The 21,032-nt window shown below is 35.6% G+C and overlaps 1 protein-coding gene across 4 annotated transcripts in view; it reads right to left on the bottom strand.

The window, feature by feature from the left end:
* CDH12 (cadherin 12) overlaps positions 1-21,032 on the bottom strand; it is a 643,007-nt gene that overhangs the window by 55,425 nt on the left and 566,550 nt on the right. For all 4 annotated transcript variants that reach the window (XM_054515894.1, XM_054515895.1, XM_054515891.1 and 1 more), the window contains 2 exons: positions 19,044-19,211; positions 134-321 (listed from right to left, as the gene is read on the bottom strand). In XM_054515894.1, the coding sequence (XP_054371869.1) occupies positions 134-321; positions 19,044-19,211 (356 nt within the window). The remainder of the gene's footprint in view (positions 1-133; positions 322-19,043; positions 19,212-21,032) is intronic.

The following is a 21,032-nucleotide window of genomic DNA, read 5'->3' as shown; positions in this document are numbered from 1 at the left end:
AAATAGAGATATAAACTACTTACGTAGCACTACTACTGTGACCTGTTTATGGCATAAAAGTGCGAAATGTTTCATTCCCTTACCTGGTTCAGCACTTGAGTCATAGGCACATCCACCCATTGGTGCCACATACCTTTTTCAGTTTAATGACTCCTTCCTGGGTGTACTCATCTGTCGTGATGTCAAACAAGTTTCCTCCATCTCCTGGAACTATGTTGTACTCAATTTCTGCATTTTTCCCAAAATCAGGGTCCACAGCTCTGATCCGTCCAATAGCAGAACCAACGTGAGAGGTCTCAGGTACTTTCAAATGGAAGATACCTGTGACAAAATGGTAGAGAGTCACTCTTGGGATTTCTAGGTAATTAAAATAGATATTTCTGATTAAAATCATAGAGCCTGGGAAAAAAAAATTACCTAAGTAATCTAAATAAAATTAGGAGATGAAAACTACAAAGGTTTTGAAAAATATATTCCTGTTTTATCTATTGACTTCCCCTAGATTCCAGATTTTGTCCATTGTAACTGTAAAGACATTAGCATCTATATCCCTTGAGATATCTATCTATATTTCTATCTCTAACTTTTCACATGTGATTGACTCTCTTGAATTAAATTGTACTTATAGAAAGTAGTACAATTAGATAGTACATGTTTTTAAACACTTTCGTCCTTCTGGTTTTTCTTTTGTTTTGATTTTAATTTGATTTTGCTTGTTTTTATTTTGTCTTATTTTTTCTTTTTAGAAAATATATTTATGACTTTCACATTTATTGAAAGGAAGAATTCAGTGGAAAAAGTTTTCACCCATTTCTTTAAAATTCAGTACTATAAATAAATGTACAACTCCTTTTGGAAGAAGATATAGAGTATTGTTCATGTATAAACCACCAGAGGGTGCTCTTACGAAAATTTCAGAGCTAAACAATTTTTAGCTTAGAACACTTTTGTTTTCAGATTATTTACTACAAGCTATAATAAAAAAAAAATAAAACAAACCACAAGAAAAAAAAATACACACTTTTAAAATAAATCTTGCTGCTGACATGTAAGGAGAAAATGGTTTCATTCAGGTGAACAACCATGTTGGAAAATGCAAGACATTATAGAGCTAAATGTAAAAGTCCAAAGTGCTTTGAGGCAGCCTTGATTTTAGCAACAGCAGTAGCAGCAGGCCTGGGCTTGTAACATGGTGCTCTGACCTATTTCACTGCTCCTGAAGTGTCTGTATTCCCTGTTTAGCTGCACCTCTCGCTGGGGATTGTGAGAAACAAATGCTCACTTTGAAAATTTAAAAAAAGGTTTATTAAACCTTAACAAAAATGCAACAAAGAACTATATAAGGAAAAAGCTGCAGCGCTGGGAACTGCCCCTTGTGCATACCACGTGGCCAGTTCATCTTCAAGATGGATGCTCAGTCTTTTATACCCCTGGGGGTTGCATCCAGGGTTGCAGCCCTGGCCCTTCCCAAAGTCTGTCAGTCAGCTCTTCTTTGCCATTTATCAGTGGAGACTGCTTTCTTGTGACTTGATTGGAGGTCAGGTGTTGCCATGCCGCACCCCCTAAGCACCAAGCTTTGCCATTCCCAACTGCCCCATTCAAGGGACGCATGTGCAGCCTTCTTTTTACCTGTCCTAGACAATCTTGGCTGTCTGATGGCCACAATACAGGGGGGGGGAAAGGGAACTATGGGGAGAACAGAGGACATCTAAACTACAACAACATAACTATACATCCATAAAGCTTTTATTAATATTCACACAATAGTTATCTTTTAATTGTGGGAGCCAATCATCTCATCTATAACAAGTTGTTACTTTGCTCAGCTGCCAGTGAGCACCTCCATGATCAGTGTTTACAGTGGGCAGGCAGAGCTCACCTTTCTTCACGTAGCAGTCTCTGCTGTCAAAACTCCTGGCTACATTTGGAGCTGGTTTTGAGCCCAGGATGTTTGTTTCACTTCATCCTGTCTCTCAACAAAACTAGCTCCATCATTTTATTTCCCTTGGTCCATCTTGTTTTCCTGGGTCAATGTTCCACAGCTCTCACAGAGCATCCCCTTCAGAAAACATTGGCAGTGGCCCATTCAGTTCTGCTACATGTGGCATGTAGGAGGAAATTTGCATCTCTTTTTCAACAGCATAGCAGGACAGGCTCTTGTGACTCTTGGGAGGCACATTAGGGGGATGTCTCAGAGATTTCCACCCGGCAGTGGTTCAGCCACACATCACAAAATGAGGCTTTGAAAAGCTGTATGTTATGTACCAGCAGGATAGATGACTTTCACATTCAGCTGCTGAATTAAACAGCAGACAATGTTCCCTGTCGTTATCTCCTTACAATGCATGCTGTGTCAGCTTTTCAGCTTCACAATATTTTCAGGTGAGGAACAAAATGACATCAGCACTGCTGGGTTAGGAGCAGGCTTACTGTTTTGTGAGCTAGTAATTTGAGCTAAGGTATGTCTATAATTGTCTGTTTGATTGCCTCTGAAAAAATCCCTTCTGTTTGCTTCCCCCCTCTGGCCAACAGTATGCCAAGTATACCAGAAGGCAAAATTTGTCTTTTTTCTTAGAGAAAATCCCCATGAGTAAAGTCAGCTTGTGCCAGCATTTACTTCCGGACATCACAGTGTATAGGTTTTTACTACCCATTGACTGAGCTACTAAAGACTGAGCAATTATCATTTCACTATTTTTCTTTCCAAAGGAACATACTAAAGGAAGCTGTACTTCTTAGTGTTCTTCTAACAGCAGGAAAGGATTATTATGACACAAAATGGTTTCATGACAAGATATTCTCAGCTATGTCTCAGATGTACTTCAGTGATTCTGACTAACGAATAAAATTTTGACATGCTATTCATGATACAGTCAGAAATCGTCCTATTATTTAAAACCACTTACAAACATGTCTATTACTGGGTCTCTGCTATGCAAATTATGAAGAAAAGAGACCCAAAAGGCCTTTATCTGCACTTGAATCTAATATTAAGTTTCCACAACATAGTCCTAGCCCTGATGTCCCAGTCCTATACAGGCTCTTATATCGGATTACAGAAATCATTGCTGCAGCCATTGCTGTTTACAGCCACGATTTTAGTGAAAATGAAATGGAAGAGCGTAAGATCATAGATTTTTTCATCTTTGACAGCTTAATCTCTTTTTAGTGATCTGAAGATCACTCAGATTCATTAAAACAAACATTTCCCTATAAAATATTGCACCTGGCTGAAAAGCATATGGGACTTAGATGGAGTCAAAGAAAGACTAAATTACTAATTTCTCATTGTTTACGTTTTTATCAGTTATTTTCAATGACTTGGCATTTCATCATTTCCAGAAATTCAACAACAATAAAGATTGGGTCATCCAGACTAATTTGAAACTCTGAAGCAGTCTTCAACCTTGCAAGAGTCATATTTCTGAAGACATAGTATGTAATTACAGTGCCCTTGTCCTCCTGTGATATTATCTTCACAGCACATGGAAGCTGTTAACTGTTCTACTGTGACAACTTACTTTCAGAATAAAATAAATGAAAACAAATCATGTATATTGTTGCCAGCTTGCAGAAAAACCTTGAGAGAATATAATATATAGCATGAAAAACTCATTCCCTTCCTCCCCACCCTCAAATAATAGAATCCTAGAATTGCTAAATATGTTGAGCTGGAACATACCCAACAGGAACACTGACTGCAATGCCTGACCCTGCACAGGACTCCCTGAGAGCCACACCATGTGCCTGAGAGTGTTCTCCAAACGCTTCTTGAACTCAGAAAGGCTCAGTCTTTGTAGGGAGGACATTTGAAATGATCAATATATGCTATACATCAAATGAGATAGAAAGACAGCTTCGTAGATTTTTATTTTTCTGTTTCCAGCAGACATTACTTCTTCCTGTGGACATGCTGTGACAGTTTAGCATTATTCATTTTTTATTGTCCATTTTGCCTGTATACACTACTGCCTCCATTTGCTATAGAGATATATTGAAAGAGGCCTGAGTAATAGCCTTTTACTCCCAAAGGTCCTGAAAACCTTGTTGTCTTCAGCTTCCAGGAATGATGGAACAAGCACTTCAGACAAACTTATGCAGCAGCTGTTATGCTGCTCAAACAGTTCTGTCAAATTTTGTTGATGTGACTTCTCTGCCAACAAAAATCTTTCTTCTACTTGCATAAATCTCTTTTAAATGTGTTTTCTGAGTTTTTTCCTGTCTTTTGGGATGTACTAAAGGAGAAAGCCCTGATTTTCCTCATACCGCAGTACAAACTGGACTCTGAAACTAGCTCCCCACTTTGCTGATTTTAGTCACATATATTGCATGCAAGTCAGGATATTTTCATGTATAGGAAAGCTGGTAGCAATAAATATTGTTTTATTGCTTGGTTAGGAATTTTTCTTTCATGTTGAGTGGCATCAGTGAGGATGATAAAAATAAATGAGTGATGATGCTGTTGACGCTTTTAAGCTGAAATAACTGACAGGGCTAATTGCTTAGTCCCAAAATCATTCAGGAAAATGAGGCAGAGGTTAGCTAACAATTCATACACACTGCCTCTGATTTTCTAAAACAAAGATGGTTCCAAAGCACACAGTGGGAAGAAATAAGAGCTGAGTAAGTGACAGGTAATCAGTCATATTGACTGAAATGCAGCACACATTTACAGTTCCTCTGACGTGATTAGATTAGTTTTAGTTTTTAAGGCTCAAAAGCTGTTCTGGGGTTTGATTTTCACTTATGAAGATGTTAGGTGCTTTTTTGTTTGTTTTTTACTTAAAAAGAGGTTTTTTTGTTGTTGTTTCTCCCCACTTGAAGTTTACACCATCATTTACTAGAAAGCTTTTCAGGTCTGATAGGAATAGCACATAAAAACCATTATTACTTCTTATCAGCAAAACAACCATTAAGAAATAACCCATGCTGGCATCCAAGGACTTAAGCTAAATGCATAATGGCCTTCAATCAAACAGCTGTAAATGATATTAGAATGTTTTTTTCCTGATCTGTCACCATATTTGTACTGTGCAAGATTATCCTCTCCTGATTTTTCTTTGTCTGTACTTCTTGCAGCTTTCTGGTAGTTGCCAAAGTATTGCATTGCAGTGGACCACAATAGCATGATTCTTAAAGGCAAAACCACCAAAGTAAAATAATTTGTCTCTCTTTCTTCTAAATATTTAATGCTTCTTCAGGAGAAAAACAAAACAAAACACCAAAACAAACAAAATAGAAACAAACAAACAAAACAACAAAACAAAATAAATAAAACCAAACAAACCAAAACAAACAAACATACAGACAGACAAACAAAAACCAAAAAAACCCCACAACAACAAAAAAAACCCCAACAACACAAAAACCAAACAACAAAACCGAAACCCACCAGATAATGTATTGTAATATTCTTTTTAAATTAAATTACCAAGGCATTTTAATTTTTATCCTAATCCAGGTTGCAAAGACACTGATTTATGTCTGTTTAGGAAGAATCATAAGGCAACAGTTCATATTTTCTCACTGGTGCTTTAACTACTGTATAATAGGCAAAGGAAAGTATAATGTAAATATATAAGCATACACTCAATATAATAAGCCTGCTACATCAGCTAATCAGCCTAATAAATAGCAGCATCTGCTCCTTAAACTAGGGAAATGTGATTTAGCACAGCAGTGAGATGCATTCATTCCTTTCCTGGATGTGGCTCTGTGCCCTGCAGCGGGGCTGAGACATTGCGTGGGGAAAAAAAGCCAGGCTGTGTCACTGTGTGCCTGATGCAGGTCACACATGATCTGGGGTGGGCTTGTAAAACTTCAGTTATGGAAAGGATCTTTCCAGTCTTTAACCCACTTCTCTGGGTAAGGGTTTATGGCCTCATTAGATATTACAAAACCATGCTTAAAAATTTCTGGTTCTCTTCTATGGATTCCAAAGTCCACACCTAGAAAAATACATCTCCCCGTGCTACAGAGATTGTGGATGTTCAAGGGTCACCAGAACTTCAAGGCAAAAGGAGCAGAAACAAAAACCATTTTGAGTTTGGTCCTACCCTAGTTTAGGATTATCCACATGATGGAGCTTCCCCAGAGCTGGCAGCTCCTGAGCCAGCTCTATCTGGCTCCTGAGCCAACACTCTATCATCCCCTGAGGTGAGTTAGCAGACTGTGTTTTTGAAGTCATCCTCCTTCCACCTTCCTAAAGGAAAAATTTTGTTCATTATACTGGTATATTTCTTGTATACTGAAATATTCAGTATAATAATTTGCTTTTTTTTTTTTGCCTACTGATAAGATGTTATTGTCATATAGCTTTCTAAAAATAGTCCTGCCCACTGCAGAGAACAATTCCACAGACATGAACTTCCCTCTTGTTGGAGCAAGGGTTCAGGAAATGGGAAATGACAGTTTATTTTTATTATCTCAAGATAGTCAAGCCCACAGCTTTTGCCTTCAAAGCGTGCTGGTTGTTGCATAAAGAATACTTGTTGCAACAGAGAGTGCTCTGTTTAACAAACTAATGTAGAAATAATTATAGAAGCAGTTGTTTGGAGCCACGCAGACTCCGATGTGTGGCCTAACACTGAGGCAAGGATAACTTAATCTTCTTTCAAGATATTAAATAATCTTTGTATGGTAGCATAGTTTTACCAAGAGGGGAAGAAAATATTAGGTTCTATAAATTCCTCAAGTTTATAAAGAAGAGTTTCTTCTAGACAATATGGAGTTTCCATGTTCCAACAGGCTGAGGAGAAATAATCAACTTCCTGAGTAGCTGCTTTAATCCTGATGTTATTGTTGTATACGAAAGGTGCCACCTTTATCACTTCCTGTTTTTGTGAAAAATTTGACTTTACCAATGCATTCACATGTTAGCGTAGCTTTCTGTAACTCTGAAGGCTTATGTGGAAAACCAGTTCCACATGATCAGCTTCATTATGTATCATAACCAATGAAGAATTGTTCTGCTAATATCCAGTCTACTAATTAGAAATTACTACCAAAAAAAGTAATCCAATGAGAGAAATAATTTTTGGAGTTTATAGTCTAAAAGCTTGAATCAATTATTTTGTATGCAAATTATGTAGTGGTTATAAAGAATTATCAAGGTGTAGCTTGTCTTATAGATAGAAAAAAGTTTTCAGGAGAAGACGTCTTTCTTTTTTCAGAATCCCAGGCAGCATGTAATTGGAATTTATCAGATAGGTTGGTTGGTAATATTCCAGTGATCACACCGTCACCATGAAGTAAATCAATACTCTTGTTCCCTCTATAAAATTTAAATTGAAGGATACATGTGAAACATTAACATGATAAAAAGTACATTTTCAAGGATGGGACATAGAGTTTGTAATGCTCTGCTTAACATCCCTGCTTCTTAAATATCTTGCTGGAGCCTTTTCATATTGTCTTTATCACTCTTGCACAAGATATAATAACACAACTTTTACTACAATTCATTCACTCTTAAGAATATGGTCAAACCATTTACTTTAGGATCTAAGCCAGGTGCTCTAAATCATCTGTATTGGAAGAATAATTTTTCTCTCCATTGATTAAGGAAATTAGGTTCTATTCTTAAGTCCTCCAAGTCAAACCTCAGTTGTATACCTAAAATCACCTAAACAAAGCACGCTCAACATCTGTATTACTCATAAAACTCCCTGTGAAGACTTGATTTTTACACAGTTATTAAGTACATTTCATGCAATTTTTTCCCCTGAACTCCATATTACTTTTCTTCCCCATGAGGGCACAGGATGAGGCCAAAAATTATTACTTCTAAAGATGAAATTGTGAAATCATCAAGTACATGTTTATAATAGTTTCCTATACTTTGTTTCAAGTTTTGGTTTACTCTCCGCAGTTTCCTTATTCGCTTGTGATTTAGTGTGCGATATAGATAGGAGAACAGTAATATAATGGGATAGCAATTGCGTATTTTGCATTTGTCTTCTCTTATACTTTTATAGCAAGTACACTCAGCTTATCACAAGTGATGCTTATGTTTTACAATTTAAGTCTTTTAAGTAAGGTCTCCTTATAAATATTGCTCATTTTGGAATAAAATGCAAAAGTCATGAATGCTTAATTACAGGTCTTTCTCTTGTGAGCACTAGACAATCACATTTACAAAATCAACAAATTTTCCATAGAAGACACCAAGAATAAAATAATTGTCATGGATTCAAGACAAAACTTTAAAAATATACTCTAGAATATTTCTGTTGTTTTTATTTTACAGCTTTCTCTCTGCAAATATACTGAAGACATATTTTGGATTCATGGAAGACAGTTACAAACTGCTTGGTATCTTCAGCTCAGCTCCTACTGCTGTCATTAGGAACATGTGGATTGTTGCAAGCACTTGGGCATCCCATTTAATGCTTTTAAAAGGAGTGGAGCACTGCTGAAATTCTGCCTACAACTGCAGTTCTTTGATATTTTTGAAAATCATGTGCCTAAACTGTTGTGATTATAATTAGATAATTACATATGGTCTGTTTCACTTTATGTTGCCCTTTAGTCTCTAAATTTTCAGAAAGTAAGCTCACCACAGTTAGAAGCAGAAAGGATATGTTGATTTCTTACTTAGATGGAAGACCTCAGGGAAAAAGGCAGATGCTGCCAGAACTGATAGTGACACAGCAAGTGGCTCTGTTGTCAGTGAGTCACTTTGGAACCAATTCTCAAAGCATTGCAAGGCAACCCCATGCTGTTAAATCTGTAGCCTTAGCTACTTTTCAATATCAGAGTAGGTGGAGATGCATGGGGCTTTCAAGACATACCAATGTTACTGAGAGTAATTTCATGCATCCAATCTAAATACTCTCTGTGTTTTGAATGAATAATTTCTTCATCGCTCCCCGCAGAAAACACATTGTAGTGGAATGAATGACATGATTCCTGCCAAAGGTTGTTGAATTTCTATGAACTGTATTTATTTGTACCTTCTCTACATAAGGTAGCAGATGTAAAATACCATTATTAATGATAATAATCTACTATGATGATAATTATAGTGTTTAAAACAATTTACCTAATCTTTCCATTAATGATCAATTACTGCTTAGAGATGATGATAGGAGGGAAATGAATTAACAACCAAATGTTATAACAAATAGATAATAATAAACTTCTAATCACTATTGTGCTCATTTGTATTTCTTGAACTATTGTTTACAGTGCAATCAGAGCATTGCACTTCAGCCAGTGAGAAAGTACCTATATTTTTCATTGGCTATGCAGTAGTTTAAAGAAACAGCTATATTTGGGCTTATGCTCTGCTTTGGAGCTAAGGGTTCAGTCTCTCTCAGTTTATACCTTCAAACAGGTTTTTGTTTCATTCAATATGTACTCCAAACAGTCCTCAGATAACCTTTGCTACTTATGCATTCTTGAGAAAGTTAAAAAACAATATAAGTGCGGCAGACAAAGAATTTGCTAAAGTAGTGTTTTGAGAATCTGTGGTAATTGAATATCTCCCCCTCCAGTTTATTTCTCAGTTTTCTTCCAATTAGCATGCTTTGGTTGGGAATAGTTATTCAGTCTGAATAAAATGATTCACTCTTCAAGATGCTTTATGATTAAGAACATGCAACAGTGACAGCTACAAAAAAGAGAAGAAGTTTCCAGGGAGTTTTTACTAAGGTTACATGCACCTTGGGGGGAAAACCAGCTCTTACTAAAAGTGCATGAAGAATTCTGATATGGAAAGGAATAAGAAAGAAAAAAAGAAAAAGTTGGCATAAGTGTAAATAGAAATTTTTATAGAGGCTAAATTTTGACTCTTTTATGTTTGACACACATAAAAAATCATAGAAGGCTACTTAACTGTTGGGTACTGTGACCCAAAGACAGCTGCATGGCCTGGATTACAAAGCATAGGCTCAAACCAGTTGCAAATATACAAAGAAATTTCATGTACCAGCTTCTGTGGCCCTGAAGCCAGCCAATATAAATGGCCTAATTCCATGTTATTAAATTCTTTTACACACGCCAAAATAGGTCAATTTCATGGAAAGTGACTGCAGAAAATAGTTCCTGACCTGTACTAATTTCTCCAAATGCCCTGAATTTCTCTGATAAAGCCTGACTTGGTGTTGGTCAAAATTGTGCCCTCGACTGTTCCAAGACTAACAGTACAGACAACATAAAATTTCAGGAACTTTCCCAGATATTCTCATATTTTTTTTGCTTCTTTTTTGCTTCCTTTTCTTTTTTGCTCTTTTGCTTCCTTCTTTTGCTTTGAAAAGCAAAATGTAATAAGCCATTGTATATCTTCTTTTAGTCAATGTAAAAATGCCCACAATTTCTCTGATTAAATGGTGGTGAAGGGAAAAGAAAAATACAGGGGCTTTTTTATGACTACCTGTCAAAAATGTAAGTCAAGTGAGTGAAACAGAAGCAGCAGGCAAGGGCCACTGAGCTGTGTGACAGAGTAAGATGAAGATGTAAAGTAGTAAAAACAAGTAAGATGAAGATGTAAAGAGTTTATCTGGGGTGGTGAAGACTCATGATTTCAGTATAGTAAAATATGGAGAGACACAGAACTGAGAGTGACTCAGCAAAATATAAATTCTTTTTGCAGTGGTACCATTGTGAAAGAAAAAAAAAAAAAACACCTACTTGTGGAATTGAAGGAGGAGATGGTCACTATCTAGTTATAAGATGAAAATGAGATCAAGGATAAGTATGTGTCTCTCACACAGGAGAGTGGAGAAAAGAGTGCATGTTGAAAATAAGGATATGCAGGATGAGGAGGAAAGAGAGACCAAAAGGAGGATGAAACAGGTGAGAAACAAATGCAAATAGGACAGAAGTGTGAGACTTGGAAGGAACCTGGAATAAAGAGGAGCTACCTTTGGTTCTCCTCTGGTTCCTGTAAGAGCCCTGTGCAGATACTGGTCAGCCGGTATTTTTTATTGTACTGATTCGACTATAGCTTTACTAATGCTAAAGCAGTTGTGAGTCAAAGGTATTGCAGTCCAAAATGGGCGCTGTTTTCCTGATTATCTTGCAATTGTATGAGCCCATTTATGAAGCATTTGCATTCCTATCTTCCATCACTGTTTGAAATGGTTGGTTAAAGTACATGCTTAACTCAAAAAATTATGCTTCAATTTACTCAAAACTCACAGGTAAGTGAAAATCAGAGTTGCATAAGATTTTCTGACATTAAACAATATAAGCTTGGTTAACAGGATCAAGCTGGTGTTTTTTTCCTTTTAGGCCTTATGACATAGACATTAGAAAATTAAAGATAGAGAAAATCAGGATTTGACCTTCCCTCCTCTTCTGATTCAAAGCAGGTTCTGGCTCAGTCTCACAACTAATCTCTGCCTGCAGGCTAGTCTGCAATGAATCTGTCCACCTGTCCTGTGCAGGTATCTCCCAATTGGTATAACATAAGTAATTAGTTGCTGGAACTGAATTAGGGCATCTTGTCTGCCAGGCAAATTCTTTAATCAATGAAAGATGGACTCATTTTTATTCTGATGCAAGTGCTGTATATAAAGCACAACTTTTTACAGAAATACTGAGAGAAGCCATGTTTCCTTATCTAAATTAGAGGCAGTAGAACAACTTCCCAGAAACTCATGCAGACTTGTTAAAATGTTTAATTAGGCAGATCTGAACCTTAATCCTAAGTAAATTTTCTCGTTAAAGGAAAGTAACTAAGTTTTCTAGTTCTAAATTGTCCAAGAAGGATGGAATAAATCTCCCTCACTTATTTTTAAATAAAATCTATGCTTTCATTATTTAATTTTTTTAGATTAGTGAACAGAATAATTTATTAATCACATGATCTTTTTCTATAGATTTCTAAAGCATTACTGTGTTGGATTTGTGTTGCATTCTTCTGAAATTTTTAACAGTAGATACATATGCCACTCATCCAAAGCAATGGAATAAAATATTTTCCTTTCTATCTCTTGTGGACCAGAAGACCTCTTCCTTACACTCTGCTTCTGAATCAGTTTTTCAATGTAATCTGAGCTAGACTTCTTCAAAGTCACTTGAATGGAATCAGCTACATTTATTTTACTGAGTTAAAAACTGACCAGCTTTAATGTAGTCAAACTTAGGACAATTAATGCATGTGCAATTTCTGTGGCGTACAAAGCTTCCAATAACATATAAAAAAGTAACTATGATAAGAATTTTCAATCTAAAAAGTTTGTATGCATATGTACATATAGACAGGCTATTTCTGGTTCAGCACTTGGTTGTTCTTTTTAAATATTTCTACAGATTGTAGTATTTGACAGCAAGCCTATTAAAATAAACTACAAAGCAATAAATAATAACAGAAAAAAGATGCAATCTAAAGGGCAATAATATGCAAAGCCTATTCCTAATATATAATACATACTATGTCTATATAATAGGTCATCCAGTTAATAGATCATTTAAGTGCCATGCCAAGCTTAAACAACTAAGACAATAAAAGGCTAGTTTATGTTTGAAAAGGTCCTTTTACTTACACTGAAATTCCTGGAATTGCATAAATGAAAGGTGCTTTTCTCTTTGTTTCTGAATTGTCTATTTTATGAACTTCGTTCTCTAAGATTATTGTTTCCTCTGCTGTCTCCAATGGAGGATTTAATATATTCTATGGAATACTCTGTACTGGCCACTGGTGAAATCCAAATCCAATTACCTGAAAACTCCTACAATATGGACTGATGTGCAAGGTTGTAGGAATGATCCTTCAACCTTGCTTTATTTTAGGTGTCACCACCAGAAAGATGAATAGTTGTGTTTCTGTTTCCAAACATGTTAGCATTTCTGGATATTTGCCATGTTCTTTTATGCAAACTATCTTGATGGATTCACTGAGTTGCTTTTGGAAAGACAAATGACAGCAAAAAAAATGGCCCTTGTGATGTCTAGGCCTTGCTCTACAGCTGTCTGAATATTTTAAATGTGGTTGCAAACCCACCCTGAGATAATGGTTTCTGGCCATCAGATATGCATTTTTTTTTTAAGCAAAGACATGCACAAGTACACAAAATTCAAATACTGGGTTCAAGCCTTAATTAATTTCTCTTCTATTAGAAAAAGCTTTTAAACACTCTCTCAAAAATTTACTTTTGTTAGCTGCAAATGATGTGATAAAATATAACTTTATCTAAATAGTTCTTTTGAGTTCAGAAAAGCAAATGAGGGAGATCACAGATTAAAAAATACACACCCTAAAAAGAAACCAAACTTATTACTGACTTCATAAGACACTTGAAATATTTTATTTACTAATATCAGAATAAATAGTGTATAAATTTTAAAATTCAACTGTACTTTTTTATTTCAGGGCCATATTCTCTAAAAGAATATTTATGTCATATTAAAATAAAAAGACATACTATTCCTTTGTCTAAAATGATTCTCATGTACTTTTATTGCTCAGCATATAAGAGTTTATATCTCTAAATTGTTTTCGCACTCACTCTGTCAGCAGTGAACAAAAGAAAGAGACTGGGAATCTGAAGCATTATAAACTTACAAAGTATGAATCCACCACTTCATTTAATTAGTTTGATTCCATAAAGCATAATTTATAGCAACTTATTATGCAACCTTTTGTCATTTAAATGTTGAAGTAAATATAACCCATCCATTTGTTTCTTGAAGCTTGTTTTAAGAATTGGAAACAAGCCACTGCTGTCCTGGCAGCTTGCTCAGACTGGTCCTCTGCTTGATGAGTCAAGGGCTAGCCCATTAGCTTTCAGGAATTATGTGCTTAAATATGTTTTTACTTAGCCAGCTATCATGTACATAAGTAGCTGAGGGAGAAAAGCCATCAGTTCCCTTGTGGATCAGGATGCCTGCCTAAACGTACACAGCTTTTGTCCACTCCTCTATGCTCAAAGGCACTGTGGTGTTATACCAAATATTTTTCAATTACTCAAACATTCTGTTATGATAGGAAAAGCACTTGCCTTTTCAGCCATTGCCTTATTTTTTTCCTCTTGTTTTGTAAAAATAAAACTTTGATATCAAATATTAATTTTAATATTTACAAAAAGGTCTATTTTTAACAATGAAAAATGCACAGCAATGCAGAGAGCTGCTGTACTAATGAAGAGCCAGGGAAGAAAGAAAATACTTCTGGAAATAAATTTTTACTAATAAAATAATTTAAATTAATTTTTTTCTACTAGTTTTAAAGAAAATATCAGTTTATTGAAGTGTCAGTTTTCTGAAATGTGGGCCAACAGATACCTGCAGGTCAAACAACTCTGACAGAAATCTATGTTTAGAGGTTTCCTCTCTGTTACACTCCTCATTACTAGGAGACATGCAAGGTGGGAGTTCCCCACTGAATACGTTCAAAAGCACAGGTTCTAAATAAAAAATTCTGTGTTCAGCAGGATAGTCAGTGGTTTTTCATCACTGGATGCTGATAACCCATCCAAACCTGCCTGTCTCCTTAAAAGACTCTCAATGAGATGAAGGTGTTTCATGATACATTTTTTTTTGCAAGCTTGTAATGTATTATTTATCAATGTAGCTCCTTCCAAATATTAATAATATATGTTCTTCTACTTCTGCTCTTCTGCTGTGAAATCTTTTTTTTTTTTCCTCCAGCTTTACTAAGTTCAGAAAATAAATTTAAACTTTATCCTGTGAAATGTTAGGTGATCTATATCATGACTTATTTGGCATAAGTCCTTTGCAAAACTGTGGTCCTGATTATGTGACACAAAAACATTAACCCTGCAGCAGTTTGTGTCCTTTTTTCCAGTCTGCACTTCCTGGCTTTGTTGACCAACGACGAGCAATGGGATATTGGAGGTCTCAATCCCAGCAGCACGCAGGGGTCCTGACCTCTTGCCAGGCCTGAACTTGGCACCTACACTGACTGGATTTTAAAGACTTATTTTTCACATAAACTAAAATTCTTCACAAGTAACCTTTTAGCTATGGTAGTCAAGCAAATGGCAAACTCCATGTCCTGGCAAGTAATTACTCCAAATCATTGTAATGCTTTCAAGGGGAAAAAAATGAAAAATACAGTTGTTATGTTTGAAATATAATTAATACTCCACATTTTCTCACTTATTTATTTTGTTTAGCTGTAATTAGCCTGGTGTCTCTGTGAATTTCAGGCACACTACACATCATCTCATGCTGGATAAGCAAACAGGGCTGACTAAGTAAATCCCCATTGATCAAGACTGTTGCCTGTAATACATACGAAAAGAAAAAGGCTTGACCAATACACTGAAGTTCCCACACTGACATTTTAGCTTGTAAGCCATTTTAAGTGTTTGCTATTTTCGATATCAACACAAACTTCCAATCTTATTCTCATCTGTTTTGGTGAGCATCACTGCTGTAATTTGTCTTTTTTGACATTTGATATAATAGAAAGAAAAGATTTTCAACTTTACTAGCATGCAAAGTACAGGACAATCTTGGTCTCTTTTGAGTGATTTATTTTGCTTCTTCATAGCAACAATTGGGCAAAGATGTCATAACTGCAATTCATGCATTAAATGAGACCTGGACGCTCTCTTCTTCAAAGAGGATGATAAATTCCATGGTTTCCCTGTGTCATGAAAACCATCTGACATTATGCGAAAATTGTGCATTTTTGCACACCACAGTAGATGAAATCATACAACAAAATATAAAATACTAAGGCCCCTTACAACAAAGGAAGTAAAATATACAACTAAAAATCAGAATGGGAGTGAGCACTGGGCACATGAAGCTTGCCAATGAACTGAGTTTTCAGTCCCCAGACAGTTTCATTATTTCCTGTTGTACTCATGGCACCCTTCAAACAACAGAGGTTCCAGCTGAAAGGAAGGATCAAACTGCAATTGTGGGCAGTTTAACAAGCACTAAGGATAAAGGCAGAAAGAATGATGGTACAAAGAGGCCCTCTGGGATGATTTTTTTATTGATCAGGTTTGGAGCATCCCACAAGCGCTTTGACAGCATGTCATGAAACTAAAGGAGATATCATGTGAGGTCTGATAAAATAAAAAAAGTCTTAGAATTGAAGTTTAGGCTAGCAAACGAAACCTGAAGATAAGGACGTTCATAGTAACATAGTTTGAACTTGTCTCACCATGTACAATCAGGAGAAAAAGATTGAAAGATAGAGCTTTAAATAAATTCCTGGCTGAGAAAAAGGGGTGAGGAGAAGTGAGTCACAATATTAGAATGTTGGAGCACTTGTTAAAGAATAGGAGAAATTGTGAAATTCATTTTGGCCATGAGAAAAATAGCCTTATGAAAGTTTAAAAACTTTTCTATGACCATTGTGATACCTAGTGAAAGGTTCAGGAGAATTTTAAGGTGTTGGAAAGCAAAACATTGGGAAAAAAAATGGACAAGTATGCAGTTCAGACAAAGGGTAAAGTAATGAGAATTCTGCATTTTTCACTGGAGAATGCTACAAAAGGAGATGACAGCCCAGTAAGAAATGCAGAAGTGGTAGTTCATGCAGAATCAAACTAGGGACCATTAAGGGAAGAAAAAAAACCATAATATAAAGCCAAGAGTTAAAATGGGACCTAGTTACCTAGTATAGGCAACTTTAATGCTTAATGCTAAAGAAGAATATCAACATTATACCTGTGTTCAATATCTGTGGGAAAGAAGAAAATTAGTCAGGCAGCATAGTATCAAGGAGCAAAGTACGCAGGAAAGTCACAGCAGACTTTGTCCATGGATGAATAATGATGGTTGTGAAAGGAATCTTTGTCAACTAAGGCTTAAAAAAGAGGACAGTATTAACATTAGCTATTCAGGAAAAGTTCCCTAGTTATTCTATGCTTTACAACAGCTATAATTAGTTTAAATGCAAAACTTGTGCAGGAGCAATAAAAACTAGAATTACAAGATGGTTGTATTCAGTTACATGAATAATAATAAGAAAGTGGAAATAAATAAAACTGAGGCATATTACTATAGAAATTCTGAATGAGATAGCTGAGATTGTTAAATCACTATGGGTGGTGTGGATGCTATCTAAGGATATCATTTAGAAGACCCACAGCAAATGTACATATCCATTAAAAGGAAAATCTGTAAGGGCAAACAACATAGCTAATAAAAGAAAGAACACACCTTTCAAAAAGATGAAGTTGTGTCTCAGAGAGGACAATAGAAAGAACCATAAACCTGCTTTATCTATAAAACCACAATAAAGAAGACAAAAAATGAGTTTGAATAAATCTCTGCAAAGAAGCTGATAATAATTGTCTTTTAAGATATCTGGAGGCAAAAACCTGAGAGGAACTGTGCAAAGCCAGCCCAAAACTGAGATACAGAAGTGCTCAGAGAAGATAAAATCACAAAAGTAAAACTTATTACATTTTTTTCTTTATTGTTAGTGTAGAAAAACTGTTGGTTTTTTTTTTTTTTTCCTACCTTAGAACTTTATAGGGGACTCAGGAGAAGGTTAATTTAGCTATAGAAGCAGTTGTGGAACAAACAGACACAACAGGAACAAATCATTTGGATTAGCTGTTACATGCCCAAGAGCCTGAAGAATGAAATAAGAGAACTATTATGATGTGCAATATTTTGCTTCAAACCACTGTGGCAAAAGAAGACTTGGAGGTATAATATAACACTGATTTTTTCACCCAAAAGTTCTCCAGGGAGTCCAGGGGAGATAAGGATGGATATGACTGACATGTACAGGCAAAACAGTAGGCAAATCAGTAGGAACAGATTTACTCAATTCAGAGAAAATTTCCCATTCTGAAAAAAGAGAAATCAACACAGCTTCTCTAAATAAAGCTGATATTTTGCAGTGCTTTCTGAATTCTTTGAAGAGGTTAACATTAGGCAGGCAATTATGTAAAGATGGATTAAAAGAAAATGAGAGGGAGCTCTTAGTTGTATGATACATACTGATCTGTGTACCTCTGACAGAACATGTGGACTCTGAAATTTAACATAAATTTCAAAGCAATGGGGGAAATTGCTGCAAGAAAAAGACATTAGGTGTTGTTAAATACAAAGACACCATTAGAACTAAATACAATTAGATAGTAAGGAAGTCTTATGAAGTATTGCTTGGCCTGTTTTATGGATACCATCTAGACATGAGTGTAAGAGACAGAAGGAATGACCAAATGGATCCTTCTCATAACATGATTTTTCTTACATACCTGCAAAAGCACAATTTATTTTCAGACTGAGTAAAAGAAGTAGAATTTTTATGAGAGAAAACTTCACAGTTGCAGATGTGATTTTGTACCTATGGAGTATTCATGATACATATAGTGCGATTTCAATTCATAGGCAAGAAAGAGATGCAAAGTAAAAGCTGCCATGATCTTACTGCAGATTCATGCAATATATTCTAATATGAATTAGCCTTACTAATGAATTTTAACAGCTAATTATTTTGGCATAGTTATCAAGATATATGCTTGTTTAATTTCTGCATTTTGAAGGTACAGAATATACCAAACTTCAGTAAATTTATGGAGACAAGTATATGACAATCCTCCTAATCATACACAGACTATAAAACTCTTTAAATTAGCATACTTCTGAAAAGCTTCATTTAAACTAACTGATGTGAAACATAATAAATTATCAGTAAATGATCACTGTTTGGAGGCTGTAAGTGTTTTCAGGGACAGATATAACCTTCTGTGCCAAGACATATAAAAATCTGTTCCTGAATATAACAGTAATGCTTAGCATGAGCTAGCTCTGCCTTTGGTACCTGGAAGTCTCAGGTTATAACCTTTTGTAATTTGAAGGAGTTCATTCAGTTTCCCTTGACAAAATAGTATTTCCCAAATAATTTTTATAGTGTAAATGAAATTAACTCAGGCTCAGGCTGGTTTTGGGTGGAATGATGGTATATATCCTCTTAAGCATTCAACTCATACTTTCAAATTGAGCTTTATATTATTTTTAAAAAACAGGATGTCTGATTTTTCTTCATCATATACTGTTCTTTTTCCAGGATCTCAGTTTCTTATCTGCAGGGCTTTTCCAAATTAATACTTTTAGTCATGCTTATTTGAAAATCAGTGCTTTGGAATATTACATACTCTTAGGAAATCTGGGTGGGTTGTCGTTGACATCCGTGAGAGTAATGTTTACAGTGGTAGTACCAGCTAGTCCTCCCAGCTGTCCTCCCATGTCCTTGGCTTGGATTAGAACTTGATATTGTTCTTTCACTTCTCTGTCCATATTTGGCAAAGCTGTTCTTATTACACCTATGAGAAGAAATGAAAAAGAAAAGGAGCAAATAAATAATGGGCTGTGATTGGCTACTCTTACAAATTAATACTGGATCTCTTGAACCAGGTATAGAATTCTTCTGAATGGTTTGATGAGAGGAGGTCACATGAAAACACAAAAATCACTCAGGCTTTTTTGAAAGTCTGTTTGTCAGCTACTCGACCACTCAAAATGACTGTTTTGTCTTCTCAATCAGGATATGAATGGATGAAAGAGAATGACGCGTTTTCACCAGGGATGTGAATGCTGTGATCATAGGTTTGCAATATCAGGGATGAGGAATACTGCCTTGTACAGAGTAAGGCAATGTGGAAAGAGGTGACATTGCATTGCAGAGCCTGCATCTTCAATTGTTTCCAACCATTCACTTGACAATAAATGCAAGTTACTGTAGGCCAAGACAATGTTCCTCTGTACAAAAGGAGGTCTTTATTAGAAGACCCTAGAGAAAGTTTTCTTGATATAGCACAAATATGCAGTGAAAATTTGAGGAATTTTCTATTAAAAAAGGAATTAAATATCATTGTAAGACATGAGTTTTAGTCTTTTGTTACTTTGGATAGTTGCTATCTAAGCAGATACGCCACAATCTCCCTTCAGATATGCTAAAAATATATAGAATTAAAGGAAGACTTGGAGAGAGAAAGAGAGGAGAGAAAGGGAGAGATACTACTGAACACACAGATTAACCAATGAGGTTGTATAATGTTAAAAGGTTTGGGGTACTAAAGGCTTTTTCTTGAAATAAAATATGTAGGAGGAAATACATATCTTCGTCAGAATTTTACAAATATAAATAGTATTGTAAAATGCTATTTATTCAACAACAGTTATCAGAAAATGTCTAGGTGCACATTCAGATAACATGAAAAATTGAAAAAATTACTGGAAGTATGGCCTTCCTGGTTATTATTGATTTAGAAAGTATTATTGTCTAGTATTAAACAATTTGATGATGTCAAAAGCAGGTTTTTACCTGGTGTTAAAATGGGTCTGGAATGGCATGAAGCAAACTTTTAGGACCATTCTTATCTTTATAGCAGCTCAGCACTGCTGTCTTAACAAGCCAGAATAGGAACCATTAGCTTATAATACTTTTTCAGAGTCTAGAAATAATATTGACCTAAATCTGCTATTTCTGGAACCTATTAAAAATTCCCATTGAATTGAACTCTATAATGATTTCCTTTCTTGCCACCTGTAACATGACGATAATGACAATATTAGAAATCACCATTTTCCTGCCTCAGGATGGCATGTACTATACTGCACACAGTTTGCTCCAAACTGAAATCTTTAATTATAAATCTGCAAAAAGTTTTTTAAAAAGTTTTTTCATATTCATGAGATTCAGAAAAAAAATATTTTTGCAAATAGGATGAACTTTACAAGTTTCCTCTTGAATCTCTTAATCTTAATTATTGCTCAATTTGGCATTGTGGAGGCTATATGTTCTGATATTTTACAACATCCTTGGTATGTTCATTCCAAGGAGAAAAGACCTATGGGAATGAAAGGTCTCCTGTGTCACTAACAAAATGAAATATAAGAATTACAGAATCAGAATATGCTAAGTTGGAAGCCACCCATCAGGATCATTGAGTGCAACTCCTGTCTCTGTGCAGGACACACCAAGAGTCATAACATGTTCCTCAGAGTGTTTGTACAAATGCTTAATGAACTCTGTCATGCTGAAGCTGTGACCACTTCCCTGGTAAGCTGTTCCAGTGCCCAACCACCCTCTGGGTGAAAAACCTTTCTCTGATATCCAACTTAAACCTCCCCTGACTCAGCTT

Source organism: Molothrus ater, chromosome 1, assembly GCF_012460135.2.
Source record: "Molothrus ater isolate BHLD 08-10-18 breed brown headed cowbird chromosome 1, BPBGC_Mater_1.1, whole genome shotgun sequence".
Classification (NCBI taxonomy): Eukaryota; Metazoa; Chordata; class Aves; order Passeriformes; family Icteridae; genus Molothrus; species Molothrus ater.
This window is presented reverse-complemented; position numbering and strand designations above follow the sequence as displayed.